Source organism: Cyprinus carpio, chromosome A5 (assembly GCF_018340385.1).
Source record: "Cyprinus carpio isolate SPL01 chromosome A5, ASM1834038v1, whole genome shotgun sequence".
Lineage (NCBI taxonomy): Eukaryota > Metazoa > Chordata > Actinopteri > Cypriniformes > Cyprinidae > Cyprinus > Cyprinus carpio.
Window position 1 is genome coordinate 23,948,511 of NC_056576.1, and position 27,196 is coordinate 23,975,706.

The window sequence follows — 27,196 nt, forward strand, 5'->3', positions numbered from 1 at the left end:
TTGTTGGGCTTCAATGATTCATGCTAGGAGCAAATTACAACTTAACAGGTGGATGGTGCTTCTGATTTCCACTTGCACCAGTCTGCCAGAGGAAGACACCCTTGTGACTGAAGGAGTGTGACCACATCACACTGGTGTTTGGGGTTTATTTGTAAATTAAAACCAGGTTCTAAAACTAGGGGGCATTTACATTATTAATATTTCTATGGACATAAAAAAAAAGAAACCCGAACAAAGTTGCACGCTCTGAAGTAATCTATTAACTTCCACAGATTCTCAGTTGTCAATGAGATGATAGTTTGTAAATACATTAATTTCTATACTAAGGCTAAATAAAATACCATGTTGGGGCTCCACATGTTTGGCTCTTACTTTGGGGTTTGGATGTCGGCTGATGATGAGGCTGACTGGGCCGGGTCCACATTCACTCAGGATAGCATAGGCTTCACTCAATGCTGCATGTCTCAGGCTCACAGAATCCACCTCCAGGAGCTGGTCTCCTCGACTGATACACACACAAGTCAATATAATCAAGGATTTGATAAAAACTAAAAAATAAAAAACATTCATAATAAAGGTAAGAAATGTTTTTGGAGCAACAAATCAGCAGATTAGAATGATTTCTGAATAATCATGTGACACTGAAGACTGGAGTAACAGCTGATGAAAATTCAGCTTTGCCATAACAGGAATAAATTATATTTTAAAGGGGTCATATGATGCTGCTAAAAAGAACATTGATTTGTGTATTTGGTGTAATGGAATGTGTTTATGCAGTTTAAGGTTAAAAACACATTATTTTCCACATACTGTACATTATTGTTTCTCCTCTATGCTCCGCCTTCTGAAACGCGTCAATTTTCACAAAGCTCATCTCGCTAAAAAAGCGAGGTGTGCTGCGATTGGCCAGCTATCCAGTGTGTTGTGATTGGCCGAATGCCTCAAGCGTGAGATGGAAATGTTACGCCTCTTAACATATTGTGATGCCTTGTCCAGCCGGAGTGATGAGATATAAATATAAAACCCATTATATGATATAAACATGATTTCTAGTCCTGTCTTCTTCTGGAAGGCAAAAACAAAGTAGTTTCGCTTTCTCAACGAAACAGTGTCACACACCGCGGCCTTGAGTGAGCAGAGGCTGGAGGCCTAGAGTGAGCCGCGGCCGGCTTGAATGAGCAGAGGCGGGCGGCTTGAGAATGGTGCGGCAGGCATTTTCTACGAAGGAACAACAACCACATGTGACGACCCCGGGCTGGACGCCGCTTAGTCCACGGTGAAAGCCGATTTGGCGATCCACCGTGCAAAGTTGTTGTATTTCCTCAGCGACCAGCACGAATCAGCTCCAGGCATGACGAAGTGGATATCATCCTCTTTTGGAAGGCCAAAGAAAGTAGTTTCGTTTTCACAGTGAAACACACAGCGTCTGTACAACATGGTGGCGGCAACAACAATACTACAATGAGAATAAAAGGTACGCCTTCTGTCTTTGCGTGAACATCTTGGCGGCTTTATGCAAATCTTCCCACATAGTGACGTAGAGATGTGGTGGCGTGTTAGAATGAGCCGTTTTAGGAGGGCGTGGACAAGTCTCAACTTTTATAAAGAATATCTCTTTGGATTTGAGACTTCAGTCTTTGCAACTTTACAGATCTTCTTTATTCACCAAGAGATTTTAACACTCCAAAGAGAAAGGAAAATTTTTTGTATTTTGTTATTTTTTCCTTTAAAATATAAAAAAATACAAAAAGTTATTTTAAATTGTAACAATATTTCACAATATTACTGTTTTTTTTTTTTTTTTTTTTTTTTTTTTGTCAAAAAAACTTTGTGAGAATGAGAGATTTCTTTACAAAACATTAAAAAATTTTACCAACCACAAACTTTTGAATGATAGTGTAAATGGGCAAATTAAACATTCATGCTTTCAGCCTGGACTTAAATGTTGATAACGCTGCAGGACGTCTGGTATTTTCTGGAAGCTGGTTCCAGCTGTGGATGGCATAATAACCTAACGCTGTCTCGCCATGCTTGGAATGAACCATACAAATTTTTAGCCGACTCAATCCTAATGATTTAAGAGATTTATTAGGTTTATATTTAATAAGCACATCCAAAATATATTTAGGTTCTAGACCAAAGAACGACAGAATATATATCATATGATAACAGGGATTACCATTGATGTATGCGGTCCAAGGGTATTTTCAACCTAATTGCATTTTTTGTAAAAAAAAAAAAAAAAAAAACAAGTCTGAAAGTGTATTATAGCCATATCTTTCTCTTCAGACAGCTGCGACCACTTTCACAACTAGATCCAACTAGAACATTCAGGATCTCAATCTCCTGCCATAAAGACCCCATTCATGGGTTTCTGGCTCTTACCGCACATTCTTTTTCAGTCTGTGAGGTGTTTCATCCAAAAAGGAGCAACTACACACAAACTCTAGCAAATCACAAACAAACATGCAAACAACAAAGAACAAATGAGGTTTGCTGGATGTTTTATACATTTGAAAAAATAATCTGCAGCAAACACGTGGACAGACTAGGGCTGGGTACCGAAACTCTTGTGTAAACGGTATGTACTAGAACCGAATCATAATGCAGATTTCGGTGCCTCATTTCGCTGCCACTTAAATGCCTGTGCGATCCATTTAAATATTTGTCCTGGTTCTCCGAAATGTACGTTAGAAGCATTGCCGTCCCGCTAGGCCATTTTTAGCGGGGCTATAGCTATTAGCTCCATAAACTACACAAATTTGTGATCACCTCGAGTCAGTCCCCTTTAAATTTCATATGAAAATGGCGGCAGACTTCGTCTCCTTCCCGTCTTTCAGCGCGCTCTTCAATCCGCAGACCGCGGCGGCGCAGCGCGAGTGGACTCAGAAACAGAGGACACAAGGTGTGTGTTTATCGATGGATTGTTATAAAATCTGTATCTGTTCAGTTCTTTGTCATAAATACAGTTTACAAAAAGGTCACGTGGGAACAATGGTTTCCCATCTACTGTAAAGTTTTCGCTGCAAAAATCTAGCCCTTAACACATATGAACACATACTATATAAAACGATCATGTTGCTATTTTCATTTGAAAATTGTATATTTAATATTAAACATATTACAGTCATTCACAGAACTGATAAAGACAGTGACAGAGAGCACTCAGTCAATTCACTCATTTTAACTAAATGTCAGAGTGACTGACAGAGATACAGTAGATACCTTGTGTGGTTTTGTATTAAATATAGTTTTGTATTAAATAATGACCCAGATCGTGAAATACATTTATTAGTCTTAGAGTAAGGGAAGCACAACTCTGGAAATGAGAGCATCCTAGGAGCATGTGAATGGTATTTATATTTATTTTAAATATTGTTAAATGTTCTTTAATGTTATCCATCGTTTTTTTTTTTTTACTTTTTAAGTATTGGTTCAGGTACCGTTAAGGCACCGCTACCATTTTAAAAGTATTGATTTGGCACCGGTATTGTAAAAAACCCAACGATACCCAACCCTTGGACAGACACATTGTGGGCTCTGCAGGGAAAATGAAGATCTATGCGATTGTTCTCCCTAGTGGGGTCTTTTCCTGCCGCTCCCTTCCTTAATTAACTGTAAGTAAACAATTTAAGATGATTGCTCAAAGGGCTCCAGTGTCTGCCAAGTTGGACAAACCAGCTCAAATCCACTCTTAACTACATTAAATATTTTTTTTCTTAGAAATGTATTGTCATTTTTTTTTTTGCTTTTTTGCTCAGAAATATGCAATAATGTGTTTTTTTCTTAGAAGTGCACCTGAACTAAAAGCAAATTTGCTTTGAGCCATTTTTTGCCACTGATTAACCTGTTAAACACTGACAAATTGAAACTTGAATAAGAAATACTGAATTTTAATTTTCCACTCAGCAACTGTATATGAGACATGTGAATCTGCATGGGATCCACATGACCACTATATAACCAAAGGTCTACCTGAGCCTGCTATCCATTTTTGCAACAGATCCTGGTGCCAAGCTGTGGATGTAGATCCCAGGAGTGCTGTTTTCCAGTGTTAGACAACAGGCACCAATACCCAGCCCCACACCTGGCTCTGAAATACACACAAAAACAGCCCTGCTGAGTCTTATTTCTTCTATTTATCTGGTTAAAGGGATTTTAAATATTTTATTTAGATTTTTTTTTAGATTTAAAAACTTTTATTGGTTCATTAGATAGATACAACAACTGCTGAGGTGAAATTTCCCACTGAACCTAAAGGAAATCAAGCCTAGAGTCTTTGATTTTAAAGACTTACATATTTGTAATTTAAATATGCATACACACTGCAATAATAACCTTCATGTCAAAGAAGTATATGGTGTCCCTGAACTGAAGACGTTAACCGAATTCAAATAATGAGAACAGCACTCGGAGGGTCTATATATTAGCATGACGATCCAAGAATAACAGTTTTCATTTTGGCAGGATGGTTTATTTGGACACATAATGAACCCAAAACTTAAACACGCATTCATCCTGACACACAGGTGTGCGTCTATGCTAATAAAAATAACTTTAAAGCCCATTTCCTTGGAGTAAAAATATCATGAGCCAATTTCAAATGGAAAGGAGTGTTGCAATACCTTTAGCAGATTATTAAATTAATAAAGGCCTAATGTTTTATTCTCAAGACCCAGAACAATGAAATGTTAAAGTACAATTTACAAAAAGCAAACACAGTACACAAGAATAAGCAAAACTATTACTATTAGTTTTTGTTAATTTTGTATACACTACTGTTCAAAAGTTTAGGGTCAGTAAGATTTTTTATGGTTTTGAAAGATATCTCTAATGCTCACCATTTTACAGCAAAAAAAAAGTAATATTGAGAAATATTATTACAATTTAGAATAATATAATATATTTTTATAATAGAATAGAATAATATAATATATTTGAAAATGTAATTTAAAACAGTGAACAGTATTTTTCTTTGATGAATACAAAGATCAATAGAACAGCCTTCGAAAGTGAAAATCTGAACATCATAAGTGTCTTTACTGTCACTTTTGATCAATTGAATGTGTACTTACTGAAAAAAAGTACTCATTTATTAAAAAGTATTAAGTATTAAAAACACTTACTGAGACCAAACTTTTAAATGTTAGTGTACCTCTCTGCAACTCACTGTGTTTGTTTTATCAAAACGCCATGATTGTACCTTTGTTCAGTGTAACCTCCATGATAATTCGATCTTTGGGACCAGGCCCTTTACGAGAGTCCCCATCTTCAAAGCTAGGAGGGACTGGAGTCCCACCACTGGTATTTGAGTTTGGTGAGCTGGACCTACTGAGCAGGGTGGGCGTGGGACAGGGTGTAAGACTTGGGCTTCTCAGACGGGTCCGTACTGTTAGGGTAACTACTCCCTTCTTCAGTTGCTGAAAAGGAGAAAAACATTGTCCATTAGATGCTGAATGGGATGAACACCTAAGAATTTCTTCCAGAAAAGCTAAAAATAATTCAAATAAATGGGCCTGAGATTAACAGTCCAGAGTTCATTCTTTTCTGAGGTTTTATGCACCACTGCAGGTGTTTCTGCAGGTGACTGGGCAGTTTACCTTGAAAGTCTGAATGGCCTGCTGGTGTGTGAGGCCTTGGAGAGACTCTCCATTCACCTCCAATATCTCATCACCTGAAAGGTGCAAAAAGAAACCTTCACCAGAGAAAAAGCTCAAGATAAAAGTCAAAGACAATGAAAATCCTCATGCCATGCGGTTGAGGTCCAACTACTTTGATGACAACTCTTCCAAATACATTCGAGCTACTGTATCATAATCAGGAGTGTCCATCTACCTTCTTTCAGCCTCCCGTCTGCTGCAGCTGCTCCACTGGGGAAAATTGTCTTGACGAATATACCCATCCTCCCCCGGGCTGAATCCTGCCCACCGACAATGCTGAAGCCGAGACCCTAGACACATTCAAAGGACACATCACTATGAGCCTAAATTTACAATAGCGCAGGTGGTGATGTATCTGGTATATACTGTAGATATAAAGGTTTCATTGCCCACTTCTATATCCCTTTCATTAGAATATGAATCAGAGAGTGAATCACCCCAAAATAAACAAAAACCAACAAGATCAAAGCAGTTTTTTTATACAAAATACTATATATGTGAAACCTCATGGTGACAGCATGTACTGTCATGGGTGCAGGGCCTCCCTCACCTTGCCCTGTCCTTTCATCAGGACAATGTTGGAGATTATGGATGGCTGTGCCAGTCGCCATGGAGATTCCACTTGAACAGTGCTCAGGGAACGAGCCGATTTCTTCACAATTTGATATTCCTGAAGAGGATGATAAAGGAGGTTATGAATAAACAATGGGGTAATAAAATAAGCATTGTGTTTAACTGTGAATTTTCATCCATTTAAAATGCTTTGTAAGCATTCTTCCTCATTTGTAAGTCACTTTAAAAGCAACAGCTGAGAGCAAATAAATGTAAATGCTATTGTGCTGATGTTACTGTGAAGAAAAAGCAAACAAATTGAGACTATTACATTACACATAATACACTATATTTAGGATTATCACAGAATCTGGAATGCTTGATTTTGATTGGTCAGTAGAAGCATTCTGTTGTAAAATATTTTATTAAATAATGATACTAACTTGTTTATTTGACAGTTGCCCCTGGAAACTGATTTCCTATATAGTTTTGTTTTTTTCCCCTCACATAATAAAACAGTTAAATATATGAAATTACATATTTACACAGTCTTTAGGGTATATTTTAGCAAAAATGACTATACTTTATGCCTTGCTTGTGCAAATGCTTATACTTTAAATATGACAAAAAATTAAGTTCTGGGGTAAGGATTAAATTATTCAAACATCTTTCAATTAACTTTTGACAAGCACTGTAATTGGCACAGTTAAGGGAAACCTAGGAAAAGCCAAGTCTGGGCCACATAATAATTCTTGTTTTGGGCCACTGCAACAGAAGGAACCAGAACCAGGCATCAAGTTATACCGAATAAGGGAAAAATGAAAAGCAATGAGCTGAATGCTGCAGCAACCTGTCGGATCCCAACTGTGTCCAGCTGCTGTGGGAGGGAGTGTTTGCGTCCTCCTCGTGCTGGCTTTTCTGCAACATCACTTCCTGTATCACCATTTTCTACGATAAGCTCATCGTCTTCACCAACAGACTCCAGGTGGCTTCCTCCACCTGCTCATAATGACATCATCAAGACATTAACTTGAAATGTAAACACACACTTAATTCAGTCATTTATATTCACAGCGGGAGAAACTGATCTCCATATGTCTGAATGTCTCTGCTGATTAACAAGCACAATCAAAAAAGAAAGAAAGAAATAAACTAAGTAAACAATTTCAGTACACTCAGATCTTTTGCAAAAATCTATCATAAAGATATTAGAATTGGTGGATCCACTCTCAGCCATAATACAGCTTAATCTCATTACAACATTTTCATGCTCAGCAGTGTTGTGACTTGATACAACTGGACATGTTCAACCTTGGGATCTGCTGCAGAACTTTATTGGTGTGGGGCTTCTGCAACATCCCTTGGGACCCTCAATCCTGCCACGTTCCTCCAGTCTGTCAAGATCTGTAAACTGGAAGACAGGAGGCAGAGGGATTTAGGGAACATGCCTTGAACAGAGAGAGACAGAAAACATCAGACTGGCTCTAAATGTGAAACACTGGAGAAAGCAAATGGAGTAAACATTCCTGTTTCCTGTGACACTTCCTCTTAAAAATGTAAGCCATAAACATTTGTTTGCCCTTCACTGTGCAGGAGTATAGGGAATGTTGCACATTCATGCTGGTGAACGCTTTCATATTTTCACACAGGGAGATCAAATCTCATGTGTAAATGAAAGCCAGTGTTTTCCTGGAGACTTCTTGGAGGTGTGGAATGGAAATGTTTCATGTGCTTTATATATCTATTGAAGTTAGTTCTGCTAAGTAAGTTTTTTGCTTTTAGTTTCTTCAAAGTTTAATATAAAAACTAATTTAAATCAGTAAAAAAAAAATTAAGAAATTACAGGGATAGTTCACCCAAAAATGAAAATTACCCCATGATTTACTCATTCTCAAGCCATCCTAAGTGCATATGACTTTCTTCCTTCAGACGAATACAATCAGAGTTATATTTAAAAAATGCCCTGGATCTTTCAAGCTTTATCGTGGCAGTGGGTAGTAATTTTTCCAGATTTTGGAAGAAAGTCATTTACACTTAGGATGGTTTGAAGATGAGTAAATCATGGGGTAATTTTCATTTTTGGGTGGACTATCCCTTTAATACATTTATTCAGCTGGGATGCTTTTCTAAAAACCATTTACTGTAAAATGTTATGAATCTCGAAAAATGTTAAGAATCTAGAAAAATCAGCACAACCGTTTTCAACATTATTAATAATAAGAAAGGTTTCTTGAGTACAAAATCAGCATATTGGAATGATTTCTAAAGAATAATGTGACACTGCATATTGAAGTAAATGCTGCTGTTATTTTATATTGTAATAATATTTTACAATTACTGTTTTACTGTATTTTTAATAAAATAAATGCGGCCGTGGTGAGCATAAGATACTTTTTGCAAAAACATAAAAAACTCTTACCATCCATAAACTTTCAAATGGTGGTGTACACTGTTTCTGGTGGCCCAAAATGTGCAGTGTAATCCCTTTTTCTTTTTCTTTTTTTTTTGAATGATAATTGTGTCTATCTCATGATCACTGATTTTATATGGTAACCACTAAATGTGCTAAATAAGGTATTAAATTAGACTTGTCACAGCACTTTCAAGAAGAAAATTCTGGGCCACATTTAAAAGATTTCACATGCTTAAATGATCACTATTAACTATAAACATAAAATGCAATAAGTCATTATGTTAATTAACTGCAATTATGTAGTCACCTTTACATATGTGCATGTCTTTGTAAGTAAGCTACCACAGAACACTTTTGACAAGGAAAAATCCTGCATAACACTGATTTATATTAAGCTGATTTAAGGTTTCTTTAAATGTTTATTGTGTGGCAATGGAAGTAGTGGATTTATTTTTGTAATAATTTCCAATGGCATTTTGAAGTCAGAAAACCTTATGCTTCATTGCACCACATTAATACTGCTCTTCCTTGGCTTTTGTGAAAAAAAAAATACTACAGTGTTTTCCCCTTCTAACTGCCTAAGCTTTAAGAATGAGCTTCGGTTTATCGCACAGCTCATGCATCCTGAAAAAAGTTCAAACAGCAACATGTAAGGGAAGACCCACTGCTCTCTTTCCAGACACACAGACAGGAAGCCCTTCCCTCCGTTGTCAGAAATGAGATCTGTCTCCTGCATGAACAAGCTACGCTATGCTGTTCCTCAAACCACATATCTACGTGCCTCACAGGACTCATCGTGACAGTCACAGCTGCGTCCTTCTTCCAGATCCTTCCCTTCCCTATTTTTTTAAAATGTGCTCCCATGTTTTTCCCTCCCTCCGTTTTTCTCATCAAAACCACAGAGCCTGACACTTAAGAACAGTTATGGAGATATAACAGATATAACAGATATATATACCCAACACTGTCAGCACTGGACGCCCACATAATGGCAACTGCTCATCGCCCTCTTCTGCTGTGGCAGGGTGCTGAAAAGTATCTTTTACTGTCTTGTTTAATATTTTTAAGCCTGAACAGTGTCACTATGAGTAAATTATTGATAAGGACTAGAGGATCACAAAATAACATCTGTCAAAAGTTTCCTGCTGTACAGTGAGACAAACCCAAGATTTACTGCCCCAAATTCACAGGAGCCATGGAATGCTAATATAATTATACGGCAGCCAGGACAGTGGGTCTCTTCCATTTTTTTTCTCCTGAAAGCAAGAACGTATTCACATTATAGACACAGTGGGGGGGGATGACCCACTTTACTCTGCACTACAGAACATCTCAAGCAAAGCATCATGGGTGGTGCTCTCTCACTGTATGCAAGAGTTAAATCCTAACACGCTGAGTTGTGTGGTCCTGTCAGTGTGGCATTGATTCAGATAATGGCCGGCATTAGCCATGTTGTCATTACAGATCACCAAACCAGTGCAACGTCTCATTTTGTATGATTAAACATTAACGCTGTGTGGCATTAGTGATTTGATGCATGCCTGCTTGTGCAGAGCAAATGGATAATTTGTTATCTGTGGTGAAACAAACAAATGCTGAGCCAATGGTTGCTTAGTAAACAGTGCCACTAATATTTTTCTGACAAAACAACAAATGAAAGCCATAAGAACATAAGTGGGGCCCTGGCACACAGATCAAAAGAGGCAAACAGATAAAGCATCTGTGCTGTCCTTAAAAGGAAATGCTGTATTTTAAATCACAACATGTTGCAGGTATTTCGATTTCGCTGAAAAATATCAGGAAAGTCTTGTTCTTATCAGACGAACCATAGAAGTATGTTTGCTTTTTATCAAACACCTCAAAGAGGAGCCAGTGTAAGTTTAAGGGAAGACAACAACACATACTCACCCTAACAAACAGATTATGATTATAAAAGCATTTTTTCTCCCCAAAGCAAACTTTTAATCATAAACACTACCAAAAAAAGAAAACAGTCTGTTCTAGCTCGATCTGAGGCAGTACCAGATGAAAGCGGCAGATAATCAGGCAGATAGGAAGCAAACGTACGTACCAAGTCCTGGGTGAGCAGTGAAAGGCTGCTGGCCCTCATGTCCTCCATATCCGGCTCCATGTTCTCCGCCTCCTCTCCAGGGGAGGGAGAGGCGTCCGGACCAGAGCACGTGCTCACTAGGTCAGGCAAGCTGGTGGACGGGTACTTGTGGAAGTCCACTTCAGATTCATCCTGGGAAAGGAAGGAAGAGCAGCTGGAGAAAGCATGTTGTGTGCCATCATTGAGCCTGTGAGTATTTTTAACTTTATCTCAGAAAGCCGAGTGGCAAGGCCATCAGTGCTTCACTGTTCAATTTTTTAGATGCTACAACATCTGCTTATGACATCTTAATGTGCTTGAATGACTGACATACTTTATACAAGGACCACATTAAGAACTGCTCATCATTCGAGCGTGAAGATGCTTCCTACACTCTCAGAAAAAAAGGTACAAAAGTTGTCACTGGGGAGGTTCCTTTTCAAAAGGCACACCTTTGTACCTGAAGAGTCTATATTTGTAACTTAGAGGTACATATTAGTACCTAAAGTGTACATATTAGTCCCTAAAAGGTACAAAAGTGTACCTTTTGAAATGGTACCGGCTCAGTGACAGCTTTTGTACCCTTTTTTCTAAGAGTGTAGTGCAAAGACACACAATTATTGATATAGTATGAGGTTGATTTGCTTATGAATTTAAACTCACCCTGCTGGCCACTACCAGCTGCACAAGTCCAGCAGTGGAGCGCAGAATGGCTACAGCCTCCTGGTGTGAGAGTCCAACCAGGGAGTGACCGTTTATCATCAGTAACTCATCACCTGCCTTCAGACGGCCATCTCTGAAATCAAAAACCATCCAGACAAAGCATGACCAGGTCATCCCCTTACAAAAAAAAAACAAGCAGCAGACACTCCTGAAGTCACACTGCAGCTATTAAAATTAAATGTTAATGGGATGTTAATCAATGTTAATCAAGAATTGATTGGATCACAACAAGTGGTTTCTATGTGACAGGAAGCTTGATGCAAATAATGTCAACCAGGGACAACAACAACCTGTGATGAATCCTCTATGACAGGGGTTTGTTCTTCTAAAACTTTATATTTTTTTGCTCTGAAATAAAGCTAATACATATATATATTTGACAAAAGAACATAACAAAATTACAAAATTAATAAAACAGACTTAATATTGCAACTAGATATTACTACTTTCAAAATGTTTGGGGGAAAAAATCTTCTCTATGGTACTGCCTACTGACAAGGTTTTTTCAAGAGCCAGTGAATTTTAGTGATGACCTTGATAATGTGGACCAATCATTCACAATAATACCAGGAATGTTTATTAAGAAAGTAAGTTGTGGCCTAATGGTTAGAGAGTCGGACTTGTAACTCAAAGAATGTGGGTTTGAGTCTCAGGTCGGTGGGGGGAGTGAAAGACCATCGCTCTCTTCCACCTTCAATACCACGGCTGAGGTGAGACCCTTGAACAAGGCACCGAACCCCCAACTGCTCCCCAGGCACTGCAGAAATATGGCTGCCTACTGCTCCAGGTGTGTGTTCGCTACTGTGTGTGTGCACTTGGATGGGTTAAATGCAGAGCACAAATTCTGAGAATGGGTCACCATACTTGGCCCCACATTACTTCCCTTTTCTAAATAAAAATATAGCTGCAAGCTGCAATTACCAGGGTTCAAGCACTTAAAGGGCCTTTAATGGTCTATGCTTTAGGGTCGAGGCCAACGTGAAATGTAATGCTGACACTAAAACACATCCATAATGGAGAATACGCTCACAGACACACACATACACAGAAATGAAATACTTAAACTATTGTATTATACTCATTAAGAATGCTTACACACATGCTTACAAATTTCATTGTATTTTTTTTTTGTAATGATACATCTTCTGATGCAAAGCTAGGGCACATCATCAGTGATGTTCCTGATCTCATTGGGTGTTTCGGGTCTTTCGAAACATCAGACACCCTCTTTCAGGTGACCCAGCTGAGGTTGATCAGGCCTCAGCTTGTGCCCTAGCAGCATTTAACCACGGATTCGCTCTTTTAATCCAGAGCCATCTCGAAGCCTTCTCTGCAGCCTCTGTGCTATTGCTGATAGCCCTTCTTCTTCTCTCTCCTGTGATACCAAGTGCAGTATAGGCCCCGTAGAGGGACTTCTCTGCGAAGCCTCTGCACCCCACCTCCACAGGTAAGCACCTTGCCTTCCAGCCTTGGTTGTGGCAGTCGTTGACAAGGCCATCATATTTCTCCCTCTTCCTTTCATAGGCTTCTTCCATTCGGTCTTCCCATGGTACGGTGAGCTCCAACATGACCAGGTTCTTTGTTGCCTCGGATACCAAGACAATGTCAGGTCTCAGGGTGGTCTTAACGATATGCTGGGGGAATTTAAGCTGTCTGCCCAAGTCAACTTTCAGCTGCCAATCCTGTGCAGTGTTCAGAATCCCTGCTGTTATCCTGGAAGATCCTTCTGGCCTCTCTCCGGCCCTAATGAAGCTAATGGTTTGCTTGGAGGACTTTGACCTCCAACAGCTAATGATGCTAACCGGGATGCTCTCTGCAATTGTTTCCAGCACCTGGCAATGCAGCCAGCGAAATGGTGTGATGGTGTGGAGAGAGTGATCTTCCTCTCCACAGCTTGTGCCCATATAGTCCAGGCACCCTGACATGCCATTCCCACTGCTTTGCAGGACCTCTCCTCCTCCACCGCTGCCCTCACCTCGTTTTGAACCAGCTGTCTCCGTTCCTTTCCCCGAGCGTTGTCAAATCTGGGCTCTTGAAAGGTTCCTAGCCCAGTCCTTCCTCTGGCCACTGCTCCCACTAGAACACCATGGCGAAGCCGTGACTCTGCCTGGTCCACTGCCACCTCTGCCCTCCATTTTCTCCCAGTCTTGACCTCTACCCCTGCCCTGGAGACTGTGGGGTCCCTAGATTCAAGGAGCTGCAGCAACTCTCTTACGCGCAAGACCTTGAACTCCTCTTCGATGGATTTTAGTGTTAGCTGTAGCTTGCAGGTGTTTCCATAAAGGGCAATGCTGCTTAAACTCCTCGGGAATCCCAGCCATCTCCTTAGGTAGCGGCTGACTCTCCTTTCTATAATTTGTGGTTATGGTATGGTTGGAATAGTAAAATGTTGGTAGAAGCATGCCTTAAATTTTCCACGGAGCCCAGTTTTATCGGCCTTCTTCAGCCACCCCTCCAGCTCCTCGCAGGTGTTTTTGATGGATGTCGAAGATCTTTCCCAGGCTTTTAACTGGTTTTTCAAACAAGGTAGGGATTTGAGTTCCTGAGATGATAAAACGAAACTTCTCCACCATCCTGCCCTTCTTTAGCACTAAAGATCTGGATTTGGTTGGCTTGAATGACATCCTGGCCCATTCAATCACCCTCTCCAGACCCTTCAGGATCCATCTGGCTGCAGGCACTGACTCCGTTGTCACTGTGAGGTCATCCATAAAAGCAAGGATTGGTGGTTGCCGTGTTCCAGTATTGGATTTAGGCCCTCTGCACTCCAGTTCAGCAGATTTCACCAACATGTTCATAGCCAGAGCGAATAGGATCACTGAAATGGTGCAGCCTGTGATGATTCCCACTTCCAGCCTGTGCCACTCTGATGTTGTTGACCCAGATAAGACTCTCAGCTTAAAATCACTGTAGTAATCCTGGATAAGGTCTCTCACTGTGGCAGGAACATGGTGCCTCCCCAGGGCCTCCTGTACCAGTTTGTGGGGCATAGAGCCATAGGCATTGGCCAGGTCTAACCACAGCACCACCAGATCACCCCTATTCTCTTTTGCTTCTCTGAGGAGCTGTGTAACCATGCCTGTGTGCTCTAGGCAGCCCGGAACCCCTGGTACGCCACCCTTCTGCACAGAGGTATCTATGTATCCATTTTTTAGGAAGAACTCTGCCAACTGCTTCATCGCAATGCTAAAGAAAATCTTTCCTTCAACACTTAAAAGCGAGATGATTTTAAACTGGCTGATGGTCTTGGAGTCCTCTTCTTTTGGGATCCACACTCCCTCTGCACACAGCCACTGTTTTAGAGTTTTTCCTTTCCTCCAGATGATTCTTAGGATCCTCCACAGCCGATGTAGCAGCTTGGGGCAGTACTTGTACACCTTGTACGATGTTCCGCTTGGTCCTGGTGCAGACCTAAATCTGGCCTTTCTTACCACTTCCTGTACTTCTTTCAGAAGTGGCTCCCTCAGGTTGAATGCCTCTACAGGCTCTGGTGGTGTAATCAAGGCATCACATTGCCCCAACTCTTTTTCTCTGTAGGGGTCGATAAATGTATCTGAAATGTGTTGGTTGATTTCTCCCTTAGCAGAGATTAGGCGTCCACCTTTCTTCTGCCCGAGGAGCTGCTTGGTGAACTTGAATGGATTTCTTATGAAGGCTGCTCTCCTCCTAGCCCTCTCCCTTCGCCGCCTCCTTTGCTGCTCGGCTCTGCGCAGGGTAATAAGCTTCTTCCTTAAGATGTAGTGCAGTTCTACTAGTGGCCCGCACGCCTGTTCACCAGCTTCCTTGTACTGCTTCTTTAGGGTTTTCAGCTCCATTCTGATGTTATGGATTTTGGTGTACGGCTTCGTTACTTTCACCTCCTCCACACCAAACCTCTCAACCGCCATGCTCACTATGATGGTCGACATCGTTTGCATCCTCCTCTCTGCATCACCTTTGGCCGTTGCTTCCAGCACCTTATCCACATCCTCGTCAAACATCTGCCACTCGGCTGTTTTACATGCTTGAGGCCACCGGATCCTCTTTTTCTCGGACAGCTTGGCTGGGGGAACAGTTTGTACCACTTGGAGGCTCTGGGCTCTATGGGGTGCTTCCGGGCCCTGCACCTCCTCTGACTCACCAGGCTGGCCTGTGCATTGTGGCGCTCGCTGTTGCTCCAGACAACAGGGGTTCTCTTTCTCCCCCCCCTCAGGCTCCCCTGGTGGTGTTGTTCATTTAGGTTTTCCGCAGCTTAGTTTTTGGGTTCCTCTTCACAGAGGCTGCGGTTTAGGGGTTGTAGACATTGATATTTGAAATAAATGAGAGGTAACAAAAAGCTTACTGAATGTCTCCTCTTTATAACATGAAGTTTTAAGTTTCAGTTTAGAATTTATAGGCTTTTTGGTATATTTGGCCACACCCATATTTTTAAAAGACTGTTATAGCTGTCCAAATGCAGTTCAACTTTTTTTTGATAATTATTGACATAGTCCAGAAAATTGTACAGCAGTGTTTTTTTGTTTTGTTTTGTTGTTTTTTTTAGATAAAAAAACGAGGACTAGTTCGCAAAAGTAGTTTTTCTTTTTTTTTTTTACATATTCTCAAATATTTAAACTATTTGATTGACAGCAGTGGTTTTTGAGGCAAAGTTGTTCAGAATGAAGAGTTCTGTCATATTATATGAATATTGTATGTAAAGTTGCGCAATATACAATCGTCTACACACTTGAAAAATGTGATATCACCCCCACCAGTAGCCGATTTCTTTCAAATTTCTCACAGACCTTTAGGGCCATGAGTCAAACAGGCCCACTTAGTTCGGTCCGGTTCGTGCTCAAAATTCATTGGCCAATGGTGGCCATGTTTTTTGAGATACATAAATGGCCTTATAGACATTCACAGCACTTTGGACATAGAGACTGCATACCAATTTTAAAGTCAATTGGACTAACGGTTGCATAGTTATAGCCATTTAAATACTTTTTCCTCGTAAAAGCGCCAAACTCCACAATTTTTTTTTTACTGTGACCTCAGATTGAGCTCTTACATAAGTGTTGTGAGTTTGGGGATGTCATTCCGTTCAGTTATAGGCAATTTAGTAAAAGTGGCTCTGCCCACTTAAAGATTTTGGTCTTTTTGAGATGGTGAGTCGAAATTTCAACTTTTTTTGAGGATTATTGATATTCGGTCTCCAGAGAATATTTCTGCACTGGTTTGGTTCCGATCAGGCGAAAAACCTAGGACTAGTTTTCAAAAGTAGGTTTTGGACAGAATTTAAAATGATGGAAAAATCAGAATACCAGAAATGAAATTTCTGCAATTATGCATTTTTCATCGCTGTAGCGCTCTCCTAAATGAGCTCTACCATCAGGCCAAGTTTTAAGTATCTAGGCCTGACGGTTTGGTCTGCACATCAGATTTATGGCAAGAAAAAAGAATAAAAATCCTTACAATTACAAAAGGGTTTCAGTACTTTGTGATTGAACCCCTATTTGAACTGAGAGAATACAGAACATATTCCAAACTACTTTTATATTTGATGTCCTTGATGACCATGTGTCATGGGCCAAGAGAAGGAATTATCAATTTCTGAAACTTCAAAACTCTCTAAAATTATTTCTGGATCATCCACATTCATTTTAACTATTTAATCATCTATAAGGTGCAAATGATGCAATAAACATTGAGTTCAGAGCAAAAGGTGACTAGTTTCATCATGCTTTTATCACGAAAAAGGATTTAGGCATACTATCCCACAAAGACATCTCTGTCTCTGCTACATTCTTCCATTTCCAAATGTCCTGCAGTTTGGATCATTCCAGCCTGACCACTCAAGTGAAGCTTCATTATGATGAACAGTGTGCAGTGAAGAGAGAAAGATTCAAAATCGTAAAGCCTCTCACTGGTCAAAATCCTCAGGGCTTCAGTCACAGACAAAGGAATTGAGGTTTTCTTAGATTCAGCCATTATATAAGAGCAGGAAACTTCATAACTACCCACATCATGCTGAATTGATGGCCCTGATCTGACCACCAGGCCACCTCTTGCTCCACACTAGAAAGAAAGATTTGGAAAGCAGCCAGTTGGACCAATATGCATGATTCATGTCTACAGTTTTCTCAAAAATAGCCCCCCATTAAAACTGTGTGGGAGAAAATGTTGTTCTGCTCAATTATAACAATAAACCCTAGTGCTAGTCAAACCAAATATAGCCCGCTCTGACTGTAGGCGATGTGGGGGAGCTGCGTATATATTTTCCAACAGATGTGCAACATCTCATGAATTTGTATATCTGAAATCAGTTAATTTTTTGGGTCCCAAGGCAAAGCCACAAGGGCCTATTTTCCCTGAGCACATCTATTTAACTTAGCACATCATCTAGGGGGAGTAATTAACATTTTTCGAGGCAATGAGGGTTCATTTCAGCTTTTGGCTCATTATCACTATCAGGTTGTTGTGCTTCCTCCAAACTTTGTCAAAGTGTGCATTAATGAATCACAAAGGGAAGCAAGTCAGCAAATTCTTCAACGTGTTGCAGCTTAAAACAGAGTTTGAGGGTTTGTATGCATGTGAATGAGGAAAAAAACGATTTCTTCAGTATTAAAAAAACAAAATTGTTATTCCTTAATCAATGTTTGTATAAGTGAAGGAATATTTAATGTTAGAATCATACTGTATGCTGGTTCTGTCTAGCTTCGTAAAAAATCACAGCAATTTGCTTACATACCACAGTACTGCATATCACTGGAGGTGGAAAGCACCAGGAAGCCGGGGATATGGTATTTCATTTATATCTGGGTCATGATATGACGATATTGTGATTTTTTTTTGTTTGTTTGTTTAGTGTATATGTATTAAAAATTATATCGTTCACATGTACTACATCTGATATCAGTGCTTTGCATGTACTGCATGTTTGTTTTATGATATGTCATATATATATTTTATGATATACTGTGCATCCCAAATAAAAAATTATAAAAAATAAAATAATGTAAATCAGTTAAATTAAATATTCAATATTAACAAACATTGTTAAATTACCATTATTACTGATATGATACTAATATTTACTTTTTAATTGATCAGTGTCAGTAAATAGTAAATTCTACATACTCATTTTATTCGTTTTTACATTTCGGAGCCGTTTACACGACAATGTTTTCAGCCAAAAACTGGAAACTTTTTATGCATTTTGCCTGTTCTTTAGACGACAATGGGTTTCAAAGTGCAAACGCCACAGTTATCGTTTCCGTGTAAACACCCAGTAAGGGAATCTTTGAAAACGGTGTCGTCATGTGCGTGCATAGTACGTGTTAGGTATGTAGACATGCACAGTACGTGTCGATTTTAAAGGCAAGCGTGAACAAACATACACAACACTGGCGGAGTACATGGTACTGTTGTTGCTGCTCAAGAGTTTGCTAACGCTTCTTCAGCAAAGTGTGTATTTACTTCACCAATATTACAACCAACTCGGAGACTCATCATATACAACATATTATCGTCACTTCCCTACAGGTACTGTTTACTAACAAGGTGACAGCGCCAACTACTGGCCTGGCATACGTAATACAGAGTTTTTGCCCGTTTTCACAGATATGTGTAAATGCAAATTGTTTTGAAAGCATTGTCGTGTATATGTGAAACTTTTTAAAAACGCAAGGGAATGACTTTTCTGTTTTTGACAACATTGTTATCATGTAAACGTAGCCTTAGATTATCTGTGCCATCATAAGTATTTAAAACATAATAATTAATATAATAATAAGCTTCTGATACCTCATGGACTGGTCATTATCATATATATGGCAGCATGACTGGATATTTCCTGTGCACCCATGTGAGGGTGTCACAATGGCTCTGAAGATTAAGGAGTATCGTGGAGGGCACTCAAGACTCCCTGACGCTTGCATATGCATGAGATGCTGATTAAGCAGGGTCACCACAGCACCTACTGTTGCTACGGCAGCAAATAAAAACCTTTGCAAACAAAATCCATTTACCTCTGTGCGGCTCTTCCCTCCTCTACGTGGGCCACGATGATACTGTGAGGAGAGCGCTTGGACCCTCGCCCGCCTGTGATCTGGACACCTAGTCCATCCTGGCCCTTCACCACATGCATCTTCCAGATCCGGCTGCCCTCACGGGGCTGTAGAGAAGAGGGGGAAATTTATCCGTATGGTGGAACAATCAGGAATGTTTTTCATTATATAACACTAAATAAACCTCAAGCCCTGCAGCAGCTGTTTTGTGGTTAAACTTACATCACAGTTGTCAAAATGTTTCCTATTTTATGCTGCATTTCTTGCAAAAATAACTACTGTTCATCTCTGAACAGAAGTTTTAGCAAATTAAGAAACATTGTTTATACAATTTTTTTTTACAGCTTTTTATCTCCAAATAAGAAAAAGATTTTGTAAAGTTAAGTGGAAGAACTGAACTGATGTATTTTCCATGAAGACTGACTTCTTCCTTTGGAGAGTACATTAATTAGACGAAGGGAAACTTTAGGAGCACCTATTTCTGACAGATTTAACAGCCACTTCTTTCACTGTCTGAGCTGCACGTCAGTCTTAATATGTTCAAAGCCATAACTGTTCATTAAAGGGGTCATATGATGTTGCTAAAAAGAACATTATGTTGTGTATTTGGTGTAATGCAATGTGTTTATGCGGTTTAAGGTTCAAAAAACACATTATTTTCCACATGTACATTATTGTTGCTCCTCTATGCCCCGCCTTCTGAAACGTGTTGATTTTAACAAAAAAAAAAATCAGTCTGAAAAGTGAGGTGTACTCTGATTGGCCAGCTATCCAGTGCATTGTGATTGGCCGAATACCTCAAGCATGTGAAGGAAATGTTACGCCCCTTAGCAGACTGTGATGCCGTGTCCCGGTACGAGACAAAACCAATAAAACCCATTACAAACGAGGCATTTGTTGCATCCAGTGGGAACATTATTACTGATTATAATGACTTATACTGTCTTTTTATGTATTGCATTGCATATCGCACAGCATAAACATAAAACCATGTCTGCATTTGTGATCAGAGAAACAACAAGCGCTACTCTACACTGCTCAAAACTCGCGTTTGAATCATCAGTGGCAAATTCTTTAAATATGAAAACGTACTTACAGACTGTGAGTCAGAATCAAGTCTGTCCTTGCAGAGTTGGAATTGGCGCACTTTATAGAAACAAAGACAGCATTGTAGGCTACTCTACCAGGAAACAGTCCTCCATAAAATGCGCTGCACACACTGTAATATTTGGGTTGAACTGTTCTGGAACAGTGTTTTGTAAACACAACTTAACCACTGACTTCTAGTTGTGTCCTGGAATGGAATGTCAAACAAAGTAGTTTTGCTTTCACAACAAAACACACAGCGTCTCCACGACATGATGACGGCGGCAACAACAATACTACAGCAAGAATCAAAAGTAAGCCTTCTTTTTTTGCTTGAACATTTGGATGGTTTTATGCAAATCTTCCCACACAGTGACGTAGACATGTGGGGGCGTGTTTAAATGAGGCATTTAGTAGGAGGAGAAGATGAGTCTTAACTTTTTTAAAGAATATCTCTTAGGGTTTCAGACTTTCGTCTTTGCAACTTTAGGGATCTTATCTATGCACGAACAGCTTGTAACACTCCAAAGAGAAAGGAAAACTTGAAATCACATCATATGACCCCTTTAATGCTCTTGTCCTTCGATAAAATATGAAAATTGGTCTCAAATATGAATTCAGGTTCATCAAATCACAGAACAGACATTTTATAAAATAAATGTTTTGGATCTGAAGGGTAAGGGACGGAATATGTTTACTTGTGCACTTTGTTCTTTCTTCCTGTCTGCTGTGGCATTAATCGAAAAAAAGAGAAAAACGAGGTGAGCTTTTTGTGATTTTTGTCTACTATGATGGCTAAATAGCTTTTAAAGATGTTATTATTCTCTGCTTTTGAATGAATAACTGACAGCAAAATAACCATCAGCTTAATAATGAGGTTAAATGGAAGTGGTTCTGTTTCTCAACTCCAGTTGAAGGAAAAACTGACATCTTAAAAAGTCCATAACATATAAAAATGGCATGACAATCAGCGTGCGTCTTTTTTTTTCAGTCAGGCTTTACATAACAATCAACTTATATATAATATAAAAAGTAATTTAATAAAGTCATTAAATATTTTAAATAAGAAGACAAGGCACAAATCACAGTTTACTATAAAACTATTTGAGAAAAACAAATAGCAATTAATTATGCAAACAATGAATCCAAGAGAACAGTGCTTTCATTACCTGACTTTGTTAGTACAGCAGGACTACTGTAGCAGTCTTCTTCGAAAAAGGAGTTTTTGAATGCATGAATTCATTTCAGCCAGCAAGCCATTTATAGCTATTGTGCCTGACATCAAAGCTTTTCTAACAGTAACACTAACACAGAAGCCTATGAATTTTCAAAAAGAATTTCAAAGACGTGTAATTAAATTAGCCTAAAAATATATTTTAAACTATTTAACAACAATTATCCCCTTGTCATACTAATTTGATCTTACATAACCTTTCATTTTGTTACCATTTTGTCATTCAAAGCTCTGTTTTAGTGTCTGTATGCACAGAGTTCAAGGAAATATTGTTTTTTTTTTCCATGTAAAAAATGGCTTTAACATTAGAACCATTAGAAAACCAAAACATTTTGAAACACAAATAAACACTGGCAAGATGTTAACATGGTGGAAGAAAAAAAAAACACACTGAAAAACATTGGGATTCTTTATAGACTTGACAAACTTGCCACAATTACTTTTTAGGTATTAGCTAAATATCGTATAAAAGATTTTAAAAAAATGTAATAAATTATTACTTTTATTCAATATATATATATTTTTTTGTAATAGTGTAAAAGTCTTCACTATTGATCTTTTCAACTTTTGATCCATCAAAGTGTTGTGGAAAAAAGTTATCAAGGTTTTCACGAACATATTAAGCAGCACATTAATTTCAACAATGACAATATGAAATGAAGCACCAAATCGGCATATTAGAATGATTTCTTAAGGATAATGTAACACTGAAAACTGGAGTAATGGCTGCTCAGCTTTGCCATCACAGTAATAAATTACATCTTTAAAATATATTAAAATAGAAAACAGTTCTTTTAAATTGTAATAATATTTCACAATATTATTGTTTTACGGTATTTTTAATAATGAAATAAATGCAGCCTTGGTTAGCATAAGAGACCTCTTTAAAAAAAAAAAAAAAAAAACATAAAATTAATCTTACTGAGCCTAAATTTTGAATGGTAGTGTATGTCTGTCTAGTCAGCCTAGATAGAGGGTGCTTGAGGTTTCTGCGTAGCCTGCTTAGAAGAGCTCATTTTTGCAATTCCACTTGGTGCCTCTTGTGGCGCAGAAACACACTTTACCTGTAAGACTCCTTCCCAACATGACAGTTGGGTTAGCACACACCTCAGAACTATAAACATGCTGCCACTTGTTCACGTTTACTTTGAAATCTGTCTAGAGGAGGGGCATGTTCTCAAGGTAAGCCTGTCGGCAGGGAGAATCACAGACATGGGATATCTGACTGAGATGGTCTGCTGCCGCCTCACTTCTCACGTTCTCACGCTTTTCCTGTTCACTGTCAAAATAAGCTTGCACATCCTCCCACTGACATGTTCCTATCCAGTGCTTGCATAGACACATTAATACTACTAATTACTTGCATGGTAATCTCTGTAGGACTGTATAGGAAATGTTTTTTATCACATTGGAAAAGTGTATTTTAGAGGGAGCACATCATTCATGTTACAGATTATATAATAGTGTTATTAAATTACATTTGATTAAATTATTGTTTTTTTTATAGATTTACTAAAGTAGTCTAAACATAAAAAAGCAGAAATGAGCATGCAAAATTAAATATCCAATAACAAGCAATAATAATAATAATAAACACTTTAATAATCAGCCTAAAATTGTACCCATATTGTTCATCCCTATTAAAAATATAACCCATCTCAAGCCCTTCAAAGAGCATGTATATTTGCTAAATCTGTGTGGGAGAACTTTTTAAAATGTTATTTTAAATGTTAGTTAAGGACACAGTTATACAATTAAGCATATGGATTCAGTCTGTTATCCTCTCATGTGGCTCTCCGAAAATGGCTTGTCATGGAATCTCAAAGAACCAGAACCTTGTCGGTCTTTGAAATCCTGTGTGATTGTTTAAAATCAGACCCATACAGCTTTTTGGGATGACCCCTCCATGCAGTTCTTCCAACCACTGACACATGGATACATCTAGAAGAACCCTTATGGTTATTTTGAGTGAGCCACTCAGTCTAATGTCACAAGGCTCAAATGCTCCAAGGAACACTAGCGGTCCCAATGGAGAATCAAATGGGAAACATATGTAGTTAGCCGCACTGTGGGGTCCACACTTCTAATTACATCATGAGCATCAACCAACCACTCATTCAACCTCAAAGCAAAGTCAATGCCAGAGTGCACAAATGTTCAAATATGTGCACTTAAAGGGTGTTTCCAAAGACTTTAAAGTGCCCTATTTTCTGTTTGTTTGCTTAGCTTTTTAATAGAGACATTTCAGGCAATAATCTGTGCAACTTTTCCCTAGACACAGTTTGGCTTTATAATATACAACATATTATAATGTGGACCATTTTACAATTTAGACTATTTCATAAACTAATATTTGTATTACCTAAAATGTAGAAAGTGTATTTCTCTCAAGACCACTATCGTCAATATAACTTACGATTAGCATACATTTTAGGTTTTTAGCATACATTCAATGATATATTCACTGCCAAGTCCTGACTGGACGAGAGGAGGAGCTGGGGATGGAGGTGGGTGATTAGCTCCTGAGCAAAGCGATAGCTGCTGAATAATGACTGAAGGGACCTTTTGAAGGGAATTATGATTGGTGTCATGATCCTATAGGTAGACGTGGATCATATGAGTGTCAGCTGATGCGAGCTTGACTAACATGGCCTGCCAGAACTATCGCTTACGCTCCATTAATACATAATTATTTGTATAAATAAAACATTTCTATAACACATACTAATTTTATCATATTTTAATGTTTACATAATATTATTTTAAAGTCCTAGTAGATTCAAACATTCATTCAATTCTGCACTTTTTTGAATAACCAGTTCCAACAGCTTACATTAAAACAATAGTTTTCTTACCGTTATATTTCTTACCTGACTGGAAGGTTCACTGTTTATTGACTCTGTTTTGTAGCTTTCAGACAGGCATGAGTGGAATCGGCTAGGTAGGGTGGCTGTGCTCCCCACTTTCATGTGACTGGATATCAGCTCTGAGGAGCCAATGACTGGACTATAATCGGTCGGTGTGTCCTGAGGGGTGCTGCTTTCTGGGGATGTGACCTCTGCCTCCATGGAGCTGTAGCCATTCTCATGCTCAAAGTCCCGGCTATCTTTACTGTCTTTGCTGTCACGAGTGAAGGAGGAGCGGGAAATGACACCAAATTTGCGGGTTCGTTTGCTGTTCTGTCCATTCTGTGTGGTGTTGCCTGCAGGCTCGGAGGAGACACTGCGCCGGTGCTCATTAGAGACATCCACAGAGTTGCTCCCTCTGCCATTGCATGGAGGGAGAGGAGCCTTGCGTTTAATTCTTCGCAACATGATCAGGTAGATGCAGCCTCCATTCCAGCACTGGTCCGCCAAATAACTGTGAAGAAATAAGAAAGAAAATGAACAAACTGCTACTACACAATCACAATGAAAGTTTTTCAAAAGTTTTCTCCCTCAGTACAAAGGATTACAGAGCTGTCAAATCAAAAATTTACAATCACATTAAATACACTGACCTGCAGTCAAATGCATTTTTACAGATCACACCCAGGTGACCTATTTTCTCTGTGGAACACCAAAATAAAATTATTTTAATAGTATCTTGTCCACTCTTTCACATGCAAGTGAATGAAGACTTGGGATGTAAAGCTGGTAAAACCTAAAAACATATCCACTGTAGCTCTGCTTTGTGCATTCAAGAGAGCTCATGAGGAGTACTGTGTTTCTTTTAAACCAGATCTGTTCAATAGAATGGTTAATGGAGTCCACAATACCAGTCCAAATTCTTGCTTATAAATCTGATCTGGTCCTTGAGTTCAAACACTGACTCAATCAATGATCTGGCTAATATCGACCTAAATTTTGGTCTGGTTCTCAGATAAAGTTACTTTATGACTTCTAAAGAGTTAGAATATAACACACAAGTTGCTTGGTCCACTTCTATGATACATTTATGGTACGTATTGTCAGTCCTCATACTAAGAAGGTCACGCATGATATTTAATGGTTTAAAAAAATAAGCAGCACCACTGTTAAAAATAATAATAATAATAATAATAATAATAATAATAATAATAATAATAATAATAATAATATAATAATAATAATAATAATAATACATGGTTCTTGAGCATCAAATCAGCATGTTAGAATGATTTCTGAAGGACCTGTTTAGCCATCACAGCAATAAATTACATTTTAAAATATAAAATTTCATTAATATTTAACAACATTACTGTTTTTAGAGTTTTTTTGATCCAACAAATACAGTCTTGGTGAGACTTCTTTCTAAACATGAAAACTCTTACTGACTCTTTTGAACAATAGTGTATATTGCACCTTTTGAGTTTCATGGAAGATCATATGACAAAATCATACAAGTTTTAGAAGAACATGAGGAAGAGAAAAATGCCAGAATGTTCATTTAGTATGAATTATGCCTGTATAGTTCAGAGAGCAAACAAAGGAGCTTCTAAATCTGTCATAATTAATAGTTATGGAATTATCTGGGATTTCTTGAAATAAGGAAGGGCACTGATACAAAAAGTGCAGAGCATATTTTACACCTTGTCTGGACAAGTGCAAAGACAGAGTCATGATAGAAGAAACCAATATAGTGATATACGGCACCTTAGGGACATGTCCCAGGACACTGTGTCAGCCAGTACAACTTATAAGTTTAACTGCTAGCAGCAGAAAACACTTTCACAGGTTTATCTTATAAGACCACACTTTTAGCTCCTTTCTCATGTGATTCTCATAAAGAGTGCTTAGATTGACATATTTAGCTGTATACTGAACATGCCTGACAATGTCAGCTGGTTTTGAGAGCTGAAATATTATTATACATTAACAAGGTAAAATGATCAAAGTTAATCATTTGTGTTGCTTGTTTTGCAAAGTTTGGTTTTAATGATGTCATATAATAGGTGACCTCAAAGCACAAAGCATGAAGGATTTATATGTTTGGTATTCCACTCCACAGAAGAAAGTACTGCACTGTAAAAAAAAATCTGTAACTTTTATGGTAAAAAAACAGCAGCTGTGGTTCCTAGAATTTTACTGTAAAAAACACAGTAGCAGCATTTTAGGTTTTAACTTAAATTTACAGTTAAATACCGTAATTTCATTAACTGATATAATGTTAATATACCAACCCACTGAAGTACTGAAATCTGTTTTGTACCTTTGTAAACACTGCACCAAAAGCAGTTGGCGATGAGAAAATCACATGATGAACCAAAGCCGCTTTTAAATATTAACATATACAGAAGGTGCACAGTGTCATTCATACAAACACTAAACACCATCATGGTAACACACATGAAACTGAAATAATGCAATAAACATTAATTGAACAAAATTAGATGTAAAATACAACCCTACACAACTGATAAGAAAAAAACTAAGAAGAAACATAGTTATTTCACCA

The 27,196-nt window shown here is 38.5% G+C and overlaps 1 protein-coding gene across 4 annotated transcripts in view; it reads right to left on the bottom strand.

Moving 5' to 3' along the window:
• Positions 1–27,196, bottom strand: part of LOC109046994 (PDZ domain-containing protein 2-like) — a 72,397-nt gene that overhangs the window by 12,207 nt on the left and 32,994 nt on the right. For all 4 annotated transcript variants that reach the window (XM_042756596.1, XM_042756597.1, XM_042756598.1 and 1 more), the window contains 12 exons: positions 24,652–25,141; positions 19,423–19,568; positions 11,378–11,510; positions 10,697–10,867; positions 7,524–7,623; positions 7,063–7,211; positions 6,211–6,330; positions 5,836–5,950; positions 5,601–5,674; positions 5,204–5,420; positions 3,976–4,093; positions 373–505 (listed from right to left, as the gene is read on the bottom strand). In XM_042756596.1, coding sequence (XP_042612530.1) covers positions 373–505; positions 3,976–4,093; positions 5,204–5,420; positions 5,601–5,674; positions 5,836–5,950; positions 6,211–6,330; positions 7,063–7,211; positions 7,524–7,623; positions 10,697–10,867; positions 11,378–11,510; positions 19,423–19,568; positions 24,652–25,141 — 1,966 coding nt within the window. The remainder of the gene's footprint in view (positions 1–372; positions 506–3,975; positions 4,094–5,203; positions 5,421–5,600; positions 5,675–5,835; positions 5,951–6,210; positions 6,331–7,062; positions 7,212–7,523; positions 7,624–10,696; positions 10,868–11,377; positions 11,511–19,422; positions 19,569–24,651; positions 25,142–27,196) is intronic.